General features: G+C 40.7%; 1 protein-coding gene across 1 annotated transcript in view; it reads left to right on the plus strand.

Moving 5' to 3' along the window:
* LOC124596347 (neutral ceramidase-like) overlaps positions 1-23,443 on the plus strand; it is a 250,713-nt gene that overhangs the window by 201,246 nt on the left and 26,024 nt on the right. Inside the window, exon 10 of the mRNA XM_047135449.1 lies at positions 17,135-17,230. Coding sequence (XP_046991405.1) covers positions 17,135-17,230 — 96 coding nt within the window. The remainder of the gene's footprint in view (positions 1-17,134; positions 17,231-23,443) is intronic.

Genomic DNA, 23,443 nt, shown 5'->3' on the forward strand with positions numbered 1-23,443 from the left:
AGAGAAATATCCCCTTTTGCACAAGGACGCGGGCAAATTTCTCTCAATGTTTGCATCTACGTATATTTGTGAGCGCTTTTTCTCTCTTTTAAAGCTTGCTAAAACTAAGAACCGTTCATTACTTGGCGATAAAAATTTGACTAATTCTTTGAGGTTAGCAGTCTCACGGAATATTGTACCAAACCTAGACAAAATCGTTTCCTCGAAAAAGAAAAACGTGTAAAATGTTAATTGTCTTCTTTAACAATGTTGACTGTAAGAATTAAAGAGCTTTATATCCTTAATTCTATTTTTAATAAGTTTTCAAACTTGGTCAGTTAAAATTATTACGTACAAAACAGCAAACTAAGGATCCAATTTCTAAACTCTTAAAAGGAATACAAAAATCTGTAGCACGAAGTATATCAAAAAATACTTACTTGTAACTACTAACAGTAAGAATGAGACACTATATCCCTTACATACAACTATTTCTAAAATAGATTATTTTGTTTGCGTTGGATCAGACCGCGGGACAGTCCAGCGCAGAGCAGTGCTGTGCGGTCTCTCTCTCTCTCTCTCTCTCTCGCTCCTATGTCGACACTAGCGACACACGGTCGCGAACGCGGTGCTGAACTACACTGCCTTGCGTATTCTAATTCAATACAAAAATTCGGAACGGATTCGGGTCACCACGTGTTTTAAAGCAAATACAAGATTGAAAAAAGACCCGCATTCACACGTGCAATTTCAACAGGAATAGCTAGGCGAAATAGTGGCGACTTTTTCAGAACCTAGTTGTACTATGAAGTGCATGCGTACAAAAACAACTACAATGCGTGCCACGCATGCAGTTCATCACTTAACATCAAATTGTGCTGCTCAAAACCTCCCAATCTGCACACAAAACTGATGTCTGAATTATTATTTGTTACTAGTGTGCTGCCCAAATGGGAGGTGACATAAGAAATGGTGGATCCTTTGTGGTTCAAACAGCATGCTGGAGCCAGCCAAACACATGTGTGCTTTGTGCTCCCATTGACCAATTCGTGTAAAAGTATTAAGTGCCATGGTAAGTCATCCTCACATTTCCATGTTTTACAAAGACAGACATCGTAAACAGACAAGTCGACGAGTGGGTCTACTGTCTGCTAGAAACAACTGACAAACACATTGCGTGTTGTAGACCTGAGGTACATGAAAATGTGCTCATAATGAAATAGCTTCCTTTCAGTATTGTGTTACAGAAATTAGTCGTAAATTGCGCAAACGAATCATAAAATTACACAGATGAGCCTTTTCACGTTCATTGTAATAACCTGACACACGTATCTCGTCTTTTCAATTGAAATTTCCTGTTCTGCAGTGGGGAGCGCTGGCCGAATGCGTAATGAACCAGAAGAAGATTTTCAATGGCTTCCGAATTAGTGGGTAAGCGTGCCAGCGTTGCAGCGGTAAAACGCAATTTCTAGTTGGAACGCAGCGAAGCGTTTGGGAACCTCCAGCGGCGCGGAGGAAGTAACTGTGTCTGACATGTGCAGTGGCCCATTACGATTGCGCTGCAGAGCAGCACAACTTGGTGGAGTTCATTCAGAATTCAGACGGAAACTCGGCCGCCACCTTTAAGATGTACCAGATAGCTATTCGTTGCCACTGAACTTGATGGTTCGTGTCGTGTGCTCTAAAAACAAACCTGTACTTTGAGATAAAAACATAAGCTGCTTCTTCACCTTCACACGACATTGCAAATGAATATCACATTAACTAGGTCAAAGCGAGATTCACATTTAAGACAAATCCTTACCCCCCTGACTCGTGAAAAACACCCAGCGCCATTTACGATGATGAATTACTTCTTTCTTTTTTAATGTACTCTATGCACCAAAACTCCGCATGTATTCTCAGCGGCCTCTCTGACTATCCCGTTTCCAAGAAATGCTAGTATGAAAAATGCTCATACCCGGCTTGAATATGTTGAGGAAATTAATAAACACGTTTTATGGTCGTGTATTGTATCCATTTTTGAGAGTTAAAATATCTACACCACGAATCAATCTGGATTGTATAGATTTTTGTTGTGTAGTCGGTGTTTTTGACATTAGAGTGTAATGTACGACACTTATGGGTTGACGTAAATGCTTTAACTTAAGAACTTCTCGTCTCTGCCGATGATTAGTAACAATTGAGACTGGTAATGATACTAGGGATTTTCATAGCAGTTTGAAACGTCCCCTTTGAACAATTATACATGACTGTGCTTAAACTGACACACAATATTTTTAGCGCAACGCAACCTGACTTTCAAAAATCCCTACAAAAGAATGGCCCTGACTAACATTAAACTATACCTTTCACAAATCACTAAATCACTTACCTCACAATAATCTTCGTTTCTCCCACTACTGCAATACAGCAAGCGCCACTACTGCCAGCTAAATAAAAGATTCTAACTACTGAAGGCACTAACTACTGATAGGGATAGTTAGCAAATGAAAGATATTAATAGAGAACAAACAATGTATTTACCTTGATATCATCATATATAAATATAGCAGTTCATGACAAATTACAAAACTCCGCCATCTCTCTCCCCACATCCACCACTGCTGGCGGCTCACCTCCAACTGCCCAACGCTACGCGCTGTTCACATCCAGCTGCCGCTGCCCAACACTACAATGGCAGACAACAATGCAAAGCAGCCACAGACTGCACACAGCACAGCCAGTGATTTTCATACAGAGGTGGCGTTACCAATAAAAAAACCTAAACAGCCTACTTACATAGCCCCCATGCTCCCCACAAAAAATTTTACAAATTGTATTGGGCAGTGGCCAATACAGATTTGAAAAAAATTTTTCATAATTACAATAACAAAGAAATCAAATGCACACACTTATTGATACAATGTTGGTCAAAAGCTAAAATTTTCTCACAGTCCATAAAGACAGTCCTCATCATTCGTCACAGTAAAATTGCAGTGTTTTTCTCAAAGTCTGAGCAGTAAAGGAAAATGCACACAGAAGTAGTGGATTTCCATGCAATCTTGAAGAAGTAGTGTTGTCCTTCCAACGGAACGACAGTGCTGACTCTTGACATACATACAGGGAATGGGCCACAACAGAGCAAACCCACAGCAGAGTCAGTCGAAATTTTGAAGAGTATTGGTAGGTAGGCCATCACAGAACAGACCCACTGTAGTCCTGGTAGAGATTACGGTATTGGTGGGCCACCAGTGGTGCAGACCCACTGCAGTCCTTGTAGAAATAATGGTATTGATGGATCATCAAAGATGTAGACCCACTGTAGTCCTTGTAGAGATAATGGTACTGGTGGGTCATCAAAGATGCAGACCCACTGTAGTCCTTGTAGAGATAGCCAGCAGCCATCTGTTGTGACTGTGCAGGTACACAATCACCATTGAAGAGTCTTGCGGATAATATAGCAAGTCCATAAACCACCACTTGTGCACTCACAAAGTTTTTGGAATTGTCCTTAGAACCAGCAATGCTGTTATCCAGTCCCTTGCTGAATCATTAACACACGTGCAAACACTAACAGTCCCTACTTCTCACATATTGTCCATATACTATGACCAACAGAAACGTGTGCAGTGAAATGTAACTTAATTTGAAGAACTGGTAACAATTACAATTTGGTAACATAAAAATACAATAACAAAGGTACAAAATACATCATTAAAGAACATAATAGTACAGATAACATTTGTAGTAATACGGGCTTTACAAAAGAATCGAAATAACATATACATCAGTGTTACGGGAATTATGACATGAGTACATACATAAAAGATCAGAGTAACTTTCGAAACATCAACTTCACACATGAGCATTAAACAGAACAGAATTAATAATATCTAACATCTTTACAAAGTAAATAACATTATTAATGCCAATTATATTCGAGGATAACAGTATTCCTCATCATAGTGAATGTAGCTTAATATTAAAAGAAGAGAAAAATTCTATGAAATTACACAGAGACAGGAAGAAAACAAATACACAAGGGTACACAAACACATAGTGGGATAACACCAATAGGAAAGGACAGGGTTCGTTTTCAGTGTAACATGTGGTACTGTAGTCCAACCCAAAACTTCATATATCTTTCCTCTTATTTCATCCTTTGTTTCCACCAAAAAAAATTCTATCTATGCATGCTTTCTGTATTTATATGTTCACACATTTCTTACCCCAACATTTATTTCCAAGAAAATCCTACCTAAACCTGTTTTCTGTACTTTTTTTCGTATAACTTCTCTATGCATTTCTTCCAATTCATCGAAACTCATTCTCTTAGAGGCTACCCCCTCTTAAGCTAACTTAAATCTACTGAGCTCAGATGCTAAACTAAGGAACGAGGCAGTGCAGCAGCACAAAATAAGTAACACAAACAACAATGACCAAAAAAATGGAAAATTGCAAAGCAAGCTACAGTAAATCTAAATTACCATGCAATGCAACATTACAACTAATATGAGCCAATGTGCAGCAACAAGAAAAATAAATGAGTAGTAAAATTGGCTTAGCAGAGTAACACAAAGTCAAATTCAGTAACACTACGCCTGGCAAACAGCAGTAACTTATACCTAAACATGACATAGCTCAAGCAGAAAAAATATTACAGTAAAAACAACAATGCAGATAACGGAAATGTATATTCACATCTTAATATCTATGTAATTAAAGTGGTGCACCACAACAACTGATTGTAAAAAGAAATATTACCATGTACTTGAAAAGATAATTATGTGTTACTGTTACTAGTTCCATCTTATTGTTCTTTCCTTTCCAAGTGCTCCTTTTTTAAAGAATGTGGATCATAAAATAATTATTTAATAGATCTGTTGACAGAAAGTGTTCACATTAGCAAATGCATTTCATTTTATAAAAGCAATGCTGCAACACAGCTGGAAACCAGATATCAAATGAAATAAGCAACTATGAAAAGCAAAGCATAAAAATATCATTCAGTAGTCATGTGACATTTCATAAGTTAGTAGAAATTCTCTCAACTCTCATAGAAAGACGCTAGTCATAATCAGGTGTGCAGATGTAAAAATATTTCTTGTCATTTTATTAGGCATTTCAGTAAATATCATAAATTACGAGCTCCACAATATGCTTTCAACAAGGAAATGTCAGTAGCACGGACAATGGCCTCCCCTTTTTTTTTTCTACCTGTGCTGCTGAAAGGCTAATGGCTTTTTTTTTTTTTTTTTCGGGCGGCTGTCGCCCAGGTGGGTGCCCGCGACGCATTACGTGCAGGTGGTCACTTAACTTTCTTACAGAAATATTTACGACAGCAGTTTCCGCTACAGTGACAGTCTCACATAAAAATATTTCACAGGTCAAGAATTAGCGTTGCAAATCTGTAGAAACAAAATCCTATAAATATAAGTGTCCAAAAAAAATTTTCGCCGGCATTGTGATACATTCACGCATTTACACACATTTCATAACTCTTAAAGTACGATTCTTGGTTTCCAACATCCTGTTTCACAAGTCAAGAGTCCCTACCCACTATTCATTACTCTTTAACTTATTACACATACACGCATCCATCGACACTCGTCAATATTTCGTCATTATAAATATGAAGCATAATCAAATAACTCATATAGCCTCAGCCTATTAATCATAAACATACCTTAGCAGCATAATACACATCGTCGTCGTAAAAATAACATCATAACACCTCAGTCAAATCACAAAATCGTCGTAGCTTCCTCCAATAATTAAAAAAATTCTCTGCTCATGTCAAAAGTGTCATCTGCCTCAAACGTACTTTAAAAATCATGAATCCATACCAAATACGTCATTCAAAGCTCTCATAGTATCACAATGGTTCCGAAAAAATATGAAGAGTTCACACAATGCAGACAAAATACAATTTCGTAAGTGTGAAGTTATCCGACGGTGTAATTACGTAAACATGTGTCACTGACGTAGTAAAAAACATGTTTATCTCTCAGTTTAATGATCAGATAGCTGTGTAATTCTGTGTTAGAGAAATATGGTACCGATGTGTGTAGTTGTATAAGCAAATACCATATTAGCTAGGGCTCCTTGTGCTTGCCAAACACATGGTACACAAAGTAAGCGTTTACCCCCCTGAGGATTAATGTAATTATACCCTCAGGTGTTACAGATTACAGCAATGGAATGAAATGTATCACGGAAAACTTTCTTTGTAATTCAAAAATCTTTAAAAATAAATGTTTTAAGTACAAAATTCATCACTGAAATGCGTGTCCTGTAGCGCTAAATGTGCATCTTGTTGTAAGATAATCTCTGTGGAAGTGTCGTAGTTATTTTCCTCTGAAAGCTAAGTTCTGCAGAAGCCAATGTACTTACCTCATGATAAACAAAAGTGAAATGCTTTGCGTAGAGATATCTTAGTTATCACACTTATTGTTGTGATGATGAAAGTACTGTGCTGTAACGTATTGTTGTGCTATGGAAGAGGCTGTCTCCTTGTAGCTATACCACAAAAGTTACTAATAAAACATGTTTTGCTTTCCAGAATTCAGAAAAACTGTGCAGATATAAAACAGATACACCGAAAAAGCAACAATGTAAATTATGTCACACATTAGTAGTGTCGTAATATAACCGTGTAGCTGTCAAAGAAACCAAATACCAAGTCATCTTTAATCTCACAGAAACTACTTCAAATAAAGAATGTCTTTTCAAGTAAACCAAAATGTTGCATGAAAATCTCATTAGCAGTACCAGTATGTGTCCTAAGTATGTAAGCCTGATAGTCGTTACGTAATCGTGCAACTAACAAGCAAGAATGTACAACTAACAACACTGTGTCGTCTGTTCATTATAACAATGCATTCGTAATTTCTGTTTAAATAAGTTCTCTTGGTTATTGACTGGATATTTCACTTCAAACATTGTTACATGTCAACAGATTCTAAATCTGATAAAGCATACTAGAAATGTGAAGTGAAAAGTTTTATAGCAAAGACAAAGTTAAAAAGCAGATTATCTTTCAATAAACGGTTTTACATGTGAAATGTGGTCTTTGTTATTTTTCTCTGAACCAGCCGGCGCAAGCAGCTGCCTGCGGTGCGAGTCATTGTCTGTCCCTTTGTTGGCGCGCGTCGTTATTGGGATTAGGAGACCTAGCTTCTACAAATTCACGTTGTCGAAAGTGCCCTGCTCTGTTTGAATCCCGCCAGTTCTGATGCAATTCGGGTCTGTCGTTACGAGTATATCGTCTGTCGTCATGTCGGTAGGTTCCGTAGTTTCTTCCTTGTCCGTCACGTGGTGGAGAATTTCTCCCTGAATCGTAACTGTGCGTCGAACTGTTGCGTCTGAAGTTATTCTGCCTCCCTTGATAATTGTTTTGGTACCTATATTGTTTGCTTCTATGGTTATCTCTGTCATATTCATTACTACAGAAATGCGATCTTTCTCTGTAACTATTATTCTGCCAACGGTTGTCATACGGGTGGTGTCTGTTTTGGTCACGATTTGTGTTGTGAGAGTAGCCTTGTCGTGTCCATTTATTATTTCTGTCGTCACGGAATTGTGACGGATGTGACCTGTAATTGTTGTGCTCCTGTTCCCGCGTTCCCCGATTGTCAGTGTCAATTTCCAGTTCTTGTAAGAGTCCTTGAAATGCTTCAATGTCGTCTTTGCAACGTGCTGCCAAAATAATATGTCGTAAATGTTCAGGCAGTTTGATTAAGCAAATGTGGATGAGTTCTGAGGGGCTGTATGGGTTTGAAAGATATTGATTCTTATGCAACATGTCTTCAAAATATTTCGTAAGACTGGAAAATTCAGATTGTTCGAAACGTTTCATGATTATGATGCTATGTTTTACTCGGTCTTGTGTGGCTTGAGACCAATATGCTGAGAGGAAGGCATGGTAAAACTCTCCTTCACTGTGGCAATCGTGAATTACCGATCGCATTCTTACAGCTGGTTCATTCTCCAAGTAGCCACACATAAATTCTAATCAGTGTTCTAACGACCAGTTTGGAGGAAAACAATGAGAGAATTGATGGAGCCATGCTTGTGGATGAATGTCGTTGCCAGAATTCTTAAATGTTTTGAATTTACGTGTAGTAATGAACAGCTTATAGTCAAAATCATCATGTCGGCAAGTCGCATGTCGGTCATTGTTACGTCGTGTCGGCGGTTCCATCTCAAAATTCGGCGTACCTTGCCAACTTCTTTCACAATTTCCGAAGTGCCCTGTGTTGTTATTTTGTGTCTGTTCCGTATTTCTATGTCCCTCTTCCCGTATTGGGGCGCGAGTGTCCTCTGAAACACGTAATTCTTGTACTACTTGTGCCAGCTGATCTTGCACTTCCCGGATTTCTCTTTTGTACTGTGTATTGATTTGATTTTGATTTTGTTTGAATTTTCTAATTTGTTCATACTCTTCAGTGTCCGTGAAGGCTACAGGTGTTGTGTCATTCAGATCATCATCTACCTTTGTAGATAAATTAATGAACTGATCCGAAAGTTCGGCTACTTTCTCCGATAGTGTACTTATTTCCTCAGTGTGTTTTTCTGAACCAAGTTTCAGAGTATCTACTGTGTCCTTTAAGTTTTCCTGAGTTTTTGCAAGTTGCGTAACCGAATCGATAGATGCAACTGAGTCAAATTTTGGTTGCAAGGTCTCATGATTTTCATGAACAATAGTTTGCAGTTTTTTTATGGCTGCTTCGTGATTCATGCCGCGAAAAAATAGGTTGAAAATGCTCACAAATTTGTGTTTTTACGTCATTACAGACTTTTTGACATTTCGATTCAATGTGATGTATCTCAGTAGTTAAATCCTCACGTGTTTGTTCAAGAGTTTGCTCCAATGAGTCTAACTTTTGAAGATTTTGTTCCATTGCGTCTAACTTTTGAAGCTTTTGCTGTGTTTGTCCCATTTGTTGTATTAATTGTAATAACAATGCATTGGTGTCTGAAACATGTTCCTCAGTGCTTTTCGGCAATGAATTTACACCGGAAACATTCACATTTTGACAAGCAGAAAATGTGTCTTGACTTATTTGAGAAAACGGTGAGGATCCAAAACCTGAATCTACAGTATTTGCGAGATCGTGTCGTGTCATTTCGGCTTCCTGAGGCGAGCTATTGGCGACCGATCGATCGATAATGCTTCCCTCTTCACTAATTGTTTCACTGTCCACGCTATTGTTTGCCGCCCGCTCCATTTCCCTATGCACAATTACCAAATTACTACTTTGAACATCAGTTAATTCATTACTCGGTGGCGCTAACACACTGCTTTCATTTTCACTGTCATTTCTCAATTTACTTTGGAGCCTAGTATTCCGTTTTTCACACGCCATTATTGTCACAGTATTTCACACGACAACACAGAAAAACACAATTTGAAGAGCAAAAATAGGGGAACACATTAACATAGCACTGAAAATAATATCTAGTTAATTGCAGCTGCGAAATACTTGCTGCAAATCTACATGCATGCCACAACTGTTTTACTGTACAACAATGAAAGACTGCAACTACAAAGGAGATTCTCTCTACAGTTACGCGCTAGCAATAAACAAAATCTACACTAATTACACAAACTGCAAGAAAAAAATCAGAAGATTCCAGTGAGGTATCCTAGACTAAGGGTCGACATATGAAACGTCCCCTTTGAACAATTATACATGACTGTGCTTAAACTGACACACAATATTTTTAGCGCAACGCAACCTGACTTTCAAAAATCCCTACAAAAGAATGGCCCTGACTAACATTAAACTATACCTTTCACAAATCACTAAATCACTTACCTCACAATAATCTTCGTTTCTCCCACTACTGCAATACAGCAAGCGCCACTACTGCCAGCTAAATAAAAGATTCTAACTACTGAAGGCACTAACTACTGATAGGGATAGTTAGCAAATGAAAGATATTAGTAGAGAACAAACAATGTATTTACCTTGATATCATCATATATAAATATAGCAGTTCATGACAAATTACAAAACTCCGCCATTTCTCTCCCCACATCCGCCACTGCTGGCGGCTCACCTCCAACTGCCCAACGCTACGCGCTGTTCACATGCAGCTGCCGCTGCCCAACACTACAATGGCAGACAACAATGCAAAGCAGCCACAGACTGCACACAGCACAGCCAGTGATTTTCATACAGAGGTGGCGTTACCAATAAAAAAACCTAAACAGCCTACTTACAAGTTGATGGCGTACTATAAAATCGTCGACTTCACACAACACAGCCGCGCGATAGGACGTAGGAAGTGCCATCTTTTTCAGCTGTGGGTTTGAACACTGGTTTGATGCAGTGCCCATGCTAGTCTGTCCTGTGCGAGCCTTACCATCTCTATATAACCACTACAAGTAACTTCAGTCTGAACCTGGTAGCTGTAGTCAAGCCTAGGTTTTCCTCTACAATTTTTACCCCTTCCATCCCCCCCCACCCTACCCCTCCACCAAATTAAACCAAGGATTAAAAAAAATCATTAAATTTTGCTAAGTGCAAAATTGTACCAGACTGCTTCCCCTTTCATTTCTTTCTTGCTGTTCGTATTCTCTTGCTATAAGCGGTGTTCAATAAGTAATGAAAAACTTCTTTTCTTTCTGAAAGCGAATTGATTTTGTTCAGGATTCCAACACACCAATTTATTCCCCATTATTTTGTCAACAAAATTCTTTTGTCAACAAAACCTTTTTCTTCAACATAATTTCCCTTCAATGCGACGACCTTTACGCCACCTTACTGGGATGGCCTCTATGCCCACTTGGTACCACTCTACTTGTCGATGTAAGAGCCACAGTCTTGCTGGATCAATAACCTCCCAATCATCCACTTATTGCTTCCACTTCATTGAGCCAAACAGTTGTGAGTCAGGCGGTGCAAGATCGGGGCTGTAGGGTGAGCGAGAAAGACCAGTCCAAAGAAACTTTACGAGGTCCTCTCGGGTGCGCAGACTTGTGTGGGGCATTCCGTTGTCATGGAGAAGGGGAAGTTCGTTTGCATCAGTCGATCACCTCGAATGAGAGTGTCCGCACGCTCCAGCATTGCAGGAGTCACAACTGTGTGTGGCCGGTCGGCACGTGTGAGATCGGACAGGTTTGCGAAACCTTGCTGCGATGATGACAGATGCCTCGCCCAACGACTCACCGCGCTTGTGTTCACTGCCAGGTCTCCGCAGACATTCTGTAAGCGCCTATAAATATTTGATATGCTCTGGTTTTCCGAAAAATAAAGACAATGACAGTCTCTGCTTGGAAAGCACCTCCTTGACAGACGCCACTTTGAAGGCTACGTATGACGCATCCACCTATGGAAGCTTCATGAAACTATAGGGGCAGAAGTGGGAATATTTCACGACGTTCCACAGCAAATTTCGCATATTTTCAATCAAACTGCTCGAGAAAAAAATGTGTTTCATTACTAATTGAACGCTCCTCGTATTTTTATTTCACTTCCATTGTCTACTATTGAATTGCAATCACCCAGAACAGTTAAATATTCGTCTCCCTTAACCCAACGAATCATTTGCTTTATCTCATCATCTATTCTTTCAGCCTCTCCATTACCTGCAGGAACTGTAAGATCTTCGCTATGATTATAGTAGTTAAGGCGCGTGCTGATTTCCTCATTCAATATTAGAAAGAATCTTGCATTGCTCGTAATTTCTTAGATGTCCACCAGAAGCACTGTTCTTCCTGACATTTCGCTTCACTAATTTCCACTGTACCTATAATCCTATTCGTATCTCTGCATCAATTGTCTAATCTACCTACCCAATAAAGGCATTGAACACTCCACACTCTGGCCTGCAGAGCACAAGTTTTGTTTTTCCTGATCACAACATCCTCCTCAGTCGCCATGGAAATCCGAATAGGGGACTACTTTGCCTCCGGAATAATTTGCCCAGGAGGATACTACCACCATTATGCCACAAAGTACAGATGTATCTCCTCCGGAAATATAATAACTATAGCTTTCCCTCGCTGTCAGCCGTTTGCAGCAACAACATAGAAAAGTCATATTGCTAATGATACAAAGCCTGAGAAGTCAATTATTTGCCCATGCAACAACTACTTTAAGATAAAGAAGTAAACAAATCCAGAGAAATGACGACCGACTAGTTATTATCGAATGACGATGTTCCTAGGCCCTCTGACTATCCTCTCCCATCAGACCATCACTAGTGGTACCTTAAGAAGATGTGGATGTTAAGTTCTGTAGAATAAAGGTAGCCAAAGTAGGGTGAGAGGTGATTACCTCTTTAGATGCTCTAGTTTGCCGCCGTCGTAATTCCGCAAAGTCCTGACAACATACCTGGAGACGTGTAAGTGCGAACACTGATTAATAGCACACATGGCACACTTTTAGTTAGGGACATAATACCCTGCTTATCTCCTGCATGCCTATTTTCTTAGCCGGCCGCGGTGGCCGTGCGGTTCTGGCGCTACAGTCCGGAACCGCGCTGCTGCTACGGTCGCAGGTTCGAATCCTGCCTCGGGCATGGGTGTGTGTGATGTCCTTAGGTTAGTTAGGTTTAAGTAGTTTTAAGTTCTAGGGGACTTATGACCTAAGATGTTGAGTCCCATAGCGCTCAGAGCCATTTGAACCTATTTTCTTAGTCATTACTCGAAAGGCAGCTCCTCCTCCCTTCCAGTTTCCAACCCTTACTCTTCCTTCCCAACAACCATTCCTTGTCTGTCCCCCAATCACTCACCAGTTGTGGACCCGTCCCCCTCCCCACACCAAGTCCTCAGCACACATCTATTCTGTAACTTCTAATATAACTTCTGTAATTTTCACATGCACACGAATACCAAAGTGCACTTATAACACTACATTCGCTGTGTTGGCGGTGTCCAAAACAGAAATAGACCTTCCCCTCGTTCCAGTTCCCGTTCCCCACTTTTCCTTCCCACATTCCACACTTTTATAATCACTTTTCCTCTCCTAACCCCTCACTCGCCCACAACTTTCACCTACCTCCCCCAACGTCCTCCCCTCTAGGGACTCATCATCACACATCTGCTTTGCGACTTCAGACGTAACTTCTGTAACTTTCAGACACACACACACAAATACTAGAGTATACTTCCAACTCTGCATTTACTATTTTGCCAGTACTGACAACAATCACAAAGAAAAAAGTCAACACACAAAGACACAATACTGAATCCAAACCAGGTGAAGCAAATTTTCCATGAAGACAACTTGAGCAAAGTTATGCGTAAATGAAGTTAAATGCAGAGAAACTAAACGCAGCAAACTATAAACGGCTTCCTAAAAGCCGAAGAATTCGAACGGGGAGAGTGAAACCGAGCTTTCTCCATTACGACCTTTACTAGCAACGAGGGAAACCTGTTGTCTTCAAAAAATTATAACATTGAACCAAACATCGTAAGTAAATTACACACCATATTCATGATACAAAACTGTTATCAATGTATGTAAGTCCAAATGAAGGAACGTACAATCTAAGACAAAAAATACAAAACATGTCGCACCACGAACGAATTATCCGAATGGGACTGAAATCAGTATATGTCATATACTGAAAACTGGATGATTTATTCATAAATTGAGCAAGTCAGTAACGCGTTGGTCCGCATTTTGATGTTATGCAAGTAGTTATTCGAGACTGAGACTTGCCCTCGAAAGGCAAAGGTCCCGAGTTCGAGTCTCGGTCCAGCACACAGTTTTAATCTTCCAGTAAGTTTCAAGTAGTTATTCGGCTTGGCATTTATTGCTGGAGTTCTTGGATGTCCTCCTGAGAGAAATCGTGCCAAATTCTGTCCAACAGGCGCTTTATCTCGTCAGAATACCGAGATGGTTCGAGAGTCCAGCTCATAATGCTCCAGAGGGGTCCTGTTACCAAAATAAATAGCAGGAAAACAGTCAGGTTCGTATCCCATCGCTGTTCAGGGCCGCTCCAGACACGTCTTCGGCCTAGGATCTCATTGACTAAGTAGAAGTGTCTTCAGTGATGAGTCCCACTTCGAACTGTCAGCAAAACGGTACCCATCCGCACACAGTGAGAGTTTCTACTGCTTGTCTTCGTGCTTACCACACCCTACCTTAACTAGAAGGTCGCCGGATCTCTCTCCAATTGAGAAAGTTTGGAGAATTATGGGCAGGGCCCTTCAAACAGCTCTACGTTTTGACGATCTAATACGCCAGTTGGAGAGTATCACGATATACCTTAGAAAGAGTGCCAAGACGAATAACAGACAGCATTATGGCCAAAGGTGGACCAATGCCTTATTGACTTTCTCAGTTTGTGAAGCTTTTCTGAAATTGTAATCATTTGTTTGCATGTATGTGTACATCGCGTCTATTGATTTCTGTTACATTTTTTTTACGTAAAGAGTGTTACGCCGGCCGATTCTAGGCGCTTCAGTCCGGAGCCGCGCGACTGCTACGGTCGCAGGTTCGAATACTGCCACTAGCATGGATGTGTGTGATGTCCTTAAGTTAGTTAGGCTTAAGTAGTTCTAAGTTCTAGGGGACTGATGACCTCAGATGTTAAGCTCAGAGCCATTTGAACCATTTGAAAGAGTATTATGTATGAATTATTTACGGAACAGCCGCTTTGTAGAAGTGAGTCGCGCTTGATACGACACTCTCGTAAACAACAACATGCGTGGAACAAGTAAAGAATAGTAATTGCTACAGAAATGCGTGTGAAGAAACGCAAGTGCGAGTGGTGACATTTATGAGCTCGAAACTGAAAGTTTGTTGATTTGTTGGCCGGTTTTTGTGGTTTCTTTTTAGACAATACATTGCCGTCCAATTCCTGTTTGCCATGAGGAAACAGCTTCGCACTGATGTGGAGAGATCCCTAATGAGAAATCCCTGTAAATAATTTCGAAATTTAGTATGGGTAAATTCACTGGTGCTATCAAAAATCCAAAACCATTACATGATATCATCGCCCTCATTTTAAGAATTAATTTCAAACAACTTCCTTGATTTCGGCATAAACCTCTGTGTGCAACGGCCATCACAACACGAATATGAAATGGAATGACTCCATGGGCCCAGTCGTCAGTAAAGAAGGCGGTAGACTTCGGTTTATTGGTAGAGTACTGGGGAAATGTAATCAGTGTACAAAGGAGATTGCTTACAAACATTCACCGACGCATTCTGGAACATTGCTCAAATCGGTGGGACCCATACCCACTAGGACAAACAACATATAGAACGTATACAGAGAAAGGCAGCACGAATGATCACTGTTTGGCCCGTGGAAGAGTGTCACAGATAAGCTGCAAAAATTGAACTGGCAGACTCTTGTAGATAGACGTACACCACCTCGAGAAAGCCTACGCACGAAATTTTAAGAATCGGCTTTAGACGACTCTAGGAATGTACTACATCCACTTACAAATCGCTCACGTAGGGATCGTGAGGAGAAGATGTTACTTACAGCAAAACACAGAGGCATTTAAACAATCATTCTTCCCACGCTCTATACGTGAATGGAACGGGAAGAAATAAATCGTACAATGGGAGGTACCGTCATACATGCGATTCTCTGTGGTTTGCAGAGCATAGGTGTAGATACAGAACAGAGCAATGGTGGCGTTATTTGTCGTTTAGAACATGGCGTCAATGTATATAGTCGAAATATTGAGCCGGAGGATACCGTCGTCAATGTCCCAGAATGTTGAGAAAATTAGCCTAACTCTTAACTCTTTCATTGTTGATGGGACAAGTGTGTCCTACTAAAGTAACATACAGTTTTCATCGTTGGCAAATCTATACTCAATATCCGTCTTGTGCTACTATCTTGTGATGAGCTTTCGGAACTTGGCGAAAATTGCTGCAGGCCATGGAGCGGCTATACAAGTTGATTCACGTTTGCGGTTTATGCAACCCCCAACGACTTCAAATTTCACGTGCAAGATTTTCATACTCACTTGCTTGGTATGTAAAAACTATTAGAGAAAAAATGAACAGGCTTTCTCGAAATAGTTTACGTCTATCTACAAGAGACTGCCAGTTCAGTTTTTGCAGCAATGTAACTAAATTTTTTACTGGGATGCGTTTTCGCTAGAGGCCACAGTTTTCGAATTATTCAAGAAAACATACAAAAGTGATATTCAAATACGTTTTTCTTGAATAATTCCGCAACTGTGCCCTCCAGTGAATACATATCCCAGTATCAAATTTAGTTACATTAAATTTTCTACAAAAAGGTCGTGTTAGCGAGTGCATAGCGAGTGAGAGAATATGGAAATCTTGTACCTGGTATCTGAAGGATTTTGGGTTCCAAAAGACACAGCAGTAGGGTCGGCTGAATCATTTTGCACCGAAGGCTGTAACGAGTCCAATGGGGAGGCACGTGCTTATTGCTGGAACAGTGCGTCTGTTTAACGAAAATCGGATCAAGTCACCATCTTCTACATTCTAAGATTGTCTGCAGTAACTGATTGTTGTTTCTCGTACACCAAAGGTATTGTTTTCAAACAGTACTACACTCCTCAATAATTCTGCTGGTTCGAACATAGTTTGTATTTAGTATATGCGCCAACAGATTTCATAGAATGTGCAAAACATTCGTATATTACATGTCAAAGCCATCTTGAAATTTTATGTTGCAAAAATGTGTGTGATATTTCCTGGTTTTAACTGTCATGAGGAAAAATTGTTTTGTTATTGATTTGAAATAGTTTCTTTGTTATTTGCCATTAACTTTGAAAATCCAAGTTTCGCATGGCAACATCGACATGCGTGTTCCACCTCATCGATTTTCAGAATATTTTTAAATTTTTTTTAAGACAAAATGTACTAGTGATCATAACAGGAGAAAGATTTTGTTCTTTTATTTTTCAGATATGTGTGGCGTATATTATAACCACGAAAGGGTTAAATGACGAATTATTGCTTTAACATTGTAATTGCTAAAAAAGATAACCTTACTCCTCTCATAGATACGTGTTTGATATCTAAAATCTAAGCCAAGGACAATAAAACTTTGTTGAAGATATTGCAAAAAACAGGACTCTAGTGCAATAATCAATTTTTTGTCCTTTCTGTCAACCGTTAGGATGCAGTGCTACACTGCCGGATTCTGTGATACTATAAATACCTTTATAGGTTTTTCTGGAATATGGTAACGAGAACTGCATATTTTTGCGTTACAGGTGCAGAGGTTTGAAGGAGCCGCAACCATCTACGGTCCACACACGCTGACCCTGTACCTACAGCAGTACCGCAAACTGGCTCAGTCTATTCTTAGTGTAAGTCCTACAATATGCATGTTGTCTTCCAGTTCTTCATTTAAATATATGCCCACTATTTTGTTCAGACTGAAGGAGAGACATTCGTTGGGACACGACCGATCATTACATTGGGCGTTTAAGTTCTTGTTTCCAGTGCGCTAAGCTTGCCAGACAAATTACGGTTAAGTCTCTCGAATTTCAAGTGTCTGCAAATGAGACTTTTGTTCAATAAGTCTGTAATCTAAGAGCTATTTATTTTTGTTCACACTGGATCTTTTTTTGTGTTGTTATTCTTGTGATACGTTTGTTGATACATACCGCGAATTCTCATGTTCTTCCAGCCTCTTCATCTTATGGTAGCACTTGCACCAAACGTACTCCATTATTTCTTTAGCATATTCTGACCTTCCTCTACAGCTTGCACCTTCTAACGTTCCTTCAAGTATCTTGCATGTCGTAACATGTGTCCCATCACCTAGTCTATTCTTGTCAATGTGTTCCACGCGTTTCTCTTCTCGCCGATTCCGTCGAGAACCTCCTCATTTCTCACCTTATGAGTCCAACAGATTTCCCACATCCAACATACGTAACTCCTAGACTCTCTCATCTTCCAGATTTACCACAGTCCGTGATTCATTTCCACACAATGCTGCGCTCAGAAAGTACAAAATCATACATTTGTTCGCCGCAATTAAGGGTCATGTTTGTCTTTCACCATTGTTAGGATATTTATCTCTAAAGGCCAGAGACGGTATTCCGCACAGAGATTTTCATTCCAAGCAGATCCATTGAAGATATCACGCAGATTTCTCAATGTCATTCTCAGTTTGTCAAATTTGTGAAAAATAACTTGTCCAGCAGCAAATTACTATTTTAAATTTACACTTATAGGCTTTCTACCACTATTTACTAGTTTATTTCAACAAAACTTAGGAATCAGAACGATTGACTAGCAGAAGGGCTTATATACATAGATTGCGTACATTGCTGCGCCATGAAAATTGACATTCACTATTAAACATTAAATCAAAATTATATTCTACCAGTGAGGGGAAAAACGTGAGATAAGAACAGTACAAAAATATTGTTTCTCTATTTTCTTTTTTTTTCTAAATTATTTTGATAATAAAAGCTAATCACTCGTATAAGGTCAAACTTACACACATCCACTTTGCAAATTCCAATCAAACCTTTCTATGTGTATAAGGTCATTACCAGAGATATGAGTTTGTTAATTATCTCATATAATTTGTATCTTGATCACTTGCACTGATAGTATTTTGTAGTAAAATTGGTAAGACTGCTCAACAATCGTACGGCTACTGCGGACGTACACCTTGGAAGAAATTTTACTCTGAATCAAATCCAACAAAATTCTACGCTAATAAAATATTCTAGGGCTTCCAGCCCCATCATGCAGTCAAAACCCCACGAGTTTTCGGGCGAATTTTCCTCAGTTACTGTCAAGTGATAAATCACTGCTGTCGCCATTATATAGCTGCATTTCTGACAGTCACGTCACTGTTGCTCACATCCTCGCTAAATATGGTAACGTTTTCATAACGCGGCCTGCGCCCCAGCTTCGTCCTAGCTAGGGCCTGGTTCCAGCCTGTCCTGAGCTGCAAGCCGCCGTCCTTAAGAATGGTGTTTTCAAATTTTTTATTTCTGTAGCTTCTTTTACACAGTCCAGTTACATTAATGTGACAACGAGTCAAAAGACTGAGTAACCACCTTTTTCCGTGTGGACCCCTGCGAGACGTGCAGGAAGACAGTCAGTTTGGTCTGGAAGGTACTGACAGGGATGTGGAGCCATACCGAATCCAGTGCCATGGGCAGCTGAGACAGCATCCTCAGTTGAGGATCCAGGGCACAAACAGCCCGATCGAGGTGGTCGTACACATTCTTGACTGGATTTCACCCGGGGAGTCTGGTGTCCAGAGGAGTATGGTAAACTTATCCTGTTGCTCTTCGAACCACTCACGTACACTGCGAGCTGTGTGACACCTTGCGTTCCTGCTGGTAGATTCCATTGTGGCGAGAAAAAATAAACTGTATGTAGTGGTGGACATGATCAGCAAGCATAAATCCATACTTGCGTTGATCCATTGGGCCTTTCAGTATGACGATATCACACAGAGAAAGCCACGGAAATGTTCCCCAGGCCATAACGCTCCCTCCTCCGGCCTGTAGCTTTCAGATGATTGTTTCAGGATGTTTGCTCTCTGTCTGGTGGAGCATAAAAGGGGCACCTCTCGCCACTCAATTGACGTCCAGCTGCAGTACATGGCGTGCAAACTCCAGCCTTTATTGCCGATGAACAGCAGTTATTATACATGCATGAACAAGGCGCCTGCTATGCAGACCCATGCGTAGCAATATTAGCTGAAGGGTGGTTGCTAGGATACCGTTGGTAGCACCTTGGCTCATGTGGTCGGTCAGTTATTTAACAGTTGCACGTCTATTCGCCGGTCCGCATTTCTGCAGCCATGGTTCATCCCTGTCATCTATGGCCCATCGTGCACCATAGTTGCCTTGAGGCCGGTTATGGACGGCGCGATTTTGCCTTGCACGGTATACTTAAACCACAGTAGCATGTCAACAGTTTACAAACATAGCTGTTTCGGAAATGCTTCCACCCTTGGCCTGGAAACCAATGATCATTTCCTTTTGGACGTCAGCATCTCTTTTGTTCCCTCCGGCGTTGCTCGGCAGTGCGTACGTACTATTCGGCTGACGTAGTAGCAGCTACAGTGACGTGGTATCTTGTGCATTCCAGGCGTTATGGCTTTCTTAAGTGCCGAAATGGCATCCAAGTCGATATCTCGTTCCGTCATATTGATGACCGTTCTGTTGATTTTTATTCCGCAGCATGCTGTTGTTGAGACAGCTGAATGAGTTTTTCTTTCTGTTTTTTGTGGTCATCTTCTGCTATGACACCTGTTGCGCTACAGTGACCAGGTCGATCCACTCCCAGCCTAGTTTCGAGAATACCTCTGTCAATTGCGAGCGGTCAGGCAGTAGCTCGCGACCATCTGAATCCAGCTGCGTCCTAGGAAATGTAACCTCTACTATAGTAGTGCAGCTCTGGCACAATAGATTCTTCTGTCTGCCGAGGTGTTGAAGTGATGGCTCACAGTGCAAATCGAGGAATCTTGTTCTCGTCGCGGCCGCGCAGCAGGAAGAGGCGTTTGATGGAGCGCCATGCTTCTTCCCTGTAGAGGTATGTAATGAATGACTGCCTCGTCTCACGGTGTCATAAATACTAATTATAAAAATAGATGTACATATGCATGTATGTATTTATGTTTCTCATTTCCTCCAGAACCACTGGATTTCAACTAAACCCGGTACACGTATCATTTACGGTCTGGAAATAATCACTGTGAGGTAGAAATCACCCACCTATCAAAGGGGTTGGCGCGGGGTGAAAAAATGGTACAGCGACGTGAGACTAGCCTTAAGTTATTTGAGAATGAGAGCTCTTAGAGACTTTCAACAAACTTTACATACATTTCAAACCTTTGCGAAATTTTTTCTCACTGACGAGCCCCACGAAATGATGAAAGAAAAAATGTTTATTACTCAATGTGTTTTCACTGTTTCTGCAATAAAACTCCCACGTGAAGTAGACGTTTTAATTTATTATTTCCTTGCGACAAATTGTATTAGTGGCATATTTCGCAGACAGTATTCGCAAATACTACTAAATGTATCAGAAAAGTTATGTCATATTGTGACACATATTTCAGGAGATATCACGTCAAATGCTAGAAAAAACTGACTCATCATACATGACGTTTTAACTTATTAATTCCTTGCTACTAACTCTATTCGCAACACATTTCGCAGACAGTATCCACAGCGCAGCTGGATGTACCTAGAAAAATAGACCATTGTACGACGTATAGTTCAGGAAATATGACGGCACAAACAGTAGGTCGAAGCCGACGAGAAAGACAGGCCGAGGCGCGTGCGTCACGAAGGTAGTCGTGAACTCGCTCGCTCAGCTCAGCAGACAAAATGCGTTTCTAAACCTGTTAACTCGCAGCTGGCCGTGTAAGTACTAACGAGAATTGCATCTTCCACCGGAATCGAGTATTATGAAGTCTTACTGATTAACTGTAGTACAGCAAAATTTAAGATCAATACTCGATATAAATGGTATAAAGGCGTGTTTATAGCAGTAGCCTCTTTTGCTTAACAGTACTCATTACATGCTGGAAGTGGTGCCTTATGCAATTGATAATCATTTTACCATGATTTTATTTTATTGTACGCCAGTACAGCCGTAACAAATTATAAGTAGGCCCATGGACTTCCCATCATTAAAGGACTAATAACAGTAAAATTCCATAATAGCTGATTCCATTAGAAGATTCAGTTTTCGTTTGTACAGACACGCCTAGTTACGAGTTAACAGGTATAGTTTGTCTGCTGATTTCAGCGAGCAAGCGAGCGAGCGCAGGACTACCTTCGTGACGTACGCGCCGCGGCCTGTCTTTCTCGTAGGCTTCGCATTAGGTGGTTGATAAACTGTCGCGTCACACATATCGTTTAAATTTATTACTTCTTTGCTAATAAATCTATTAGCAACACATATCGCATAAATTGTCCACGTATGTCGATGTATGTATTTACGAAATTATTTTATTGTACGACACACGGTTCACGAGATATGACGTAATAAACATTGAGCTGGAAACTGCAGAGCGAAATTGGCTAGAGATACAGGTGAAATATGTGTACGATTTTGAGTGATTTATGTTAAATACATGTGAAATATATCTGACATGCGTGTATGGGTAAAAAGTTCATGCAAAACCCCTGGAATGATTTCAGTCAAATTTTACGTGCTGTTACAATATGGAAAGAAATACTGTAGGCATAAGAACCACCAGCCTCCTATTGGAATGAATGCGATAATGTGGGGAAACAATGGAGGATGAGGATATGGACAGATAGTGAGGGGGAAGGAGGAGAAAGATACAGATAGGCGGAGGAAGAGATGGAGAGATGGAGAGATGGAGGGGGGGAGGGGGGGAATGGACAGAGATGGACACGATGGGTAGAGAAAGGAAAGAGGAGGAGATGGAGAGAAGAGAAGATGGGCACAGAAACGAAAAGGGAGGAGAGGAACAGGTAGAGGAACTCAAGGAGATTGGCAGGGAATTGCGGGGGGAGTGGGATGGAGATGGACAAAGAGGGGGGGGGGGGGGGGGGAAGGAATGGATGGACTAATAGAAGATTGGAATAAATACAAACTTCGGTAACGCCAGTTACTCAGCTAGTGAATGAATAAAATTTTCTCTAGCCTCCAGCGGCGTCAGCTGGTTAAATTACCACGAACTCGTTATTAATTCCTATCGCCGCGAGACCGTGCATTCAGAATTCGACGTGTCCGCAATAACATTCAATAGTTCAGTCTCTCGATACTTTCGAAGTTATTGAGAATACAAGACGTCGAGTAAAGTGAACTTTTACGGAAATTCTCCGTTATGATTATGAAAATGTTTGAGTTATTATGCTGTAGAAATTTACATGCTTCGGACTAACCGTTCATGACACCACGGGAGGGAAAGTTTAAGCTCAAGGTACATGTTACTGAAATTCCTAACCATACGCCTGCAATCACGGGTCCTGTCGAATTTCTACTAGTTCTATTCATCGATTCCCACCAAAATATTACAATAATGCTGATAAAGTTCCCTTTAACATAAATAAGACCGAGTTCGTTGCTGTTTACGTACAGGCGAAATGTATCTAGTTGGCCTAATCACGCGCGTCACACACTCACAGTCTCTCGTTCAGCGCAGTTCTTTCGTGTTTGTCGTTTCTGTTGAGTTCTTTATGGCCGCCTCCGAATTAATTGCGCAATCGTTAGCTACGAAATTAAACGCATTCTTCATATTATTCGCTTTCATGCTTCATCATAAGCAGCACGCACACCCACGACTCACTCGTTGTGTTAGCTGGGCCTCTACTGACTCACTAGCTCGCCCTAAAAGTTCGGAAATGTCGTATAGAGCGTGCCCGCGGCGTATACGGACAAATTCGATCTGTTAAGTAAAGGATCGATATCTGTACCCTGATAGTCTGTCGTGAATTATACGACGGTTCTGAACGAAATCCACACCATAGATCCCTTTACCGTCATCACTTCATTCAGTCTCCAAAATCCAGACAGTCTTTCCGCGCCGCGATACTGTCCAGCCGCGTGCTATGTGGCCGTGC

This window comes from Schistocerca americana, chromosome 2 (assembly GCF_021461395.2).
Source record: "Schistocerca americana isolate TAMUIC-IGC-003095 chromosome 2, iqSchAmer2.1, whole genome shotgun sequence".
Taxonomy (NCBI): Eukaryota; Metazoa; Arthropoda; class Insecta; order Orthoptera; family Acrididae; genus Schistocerca; species Schistocerca americana.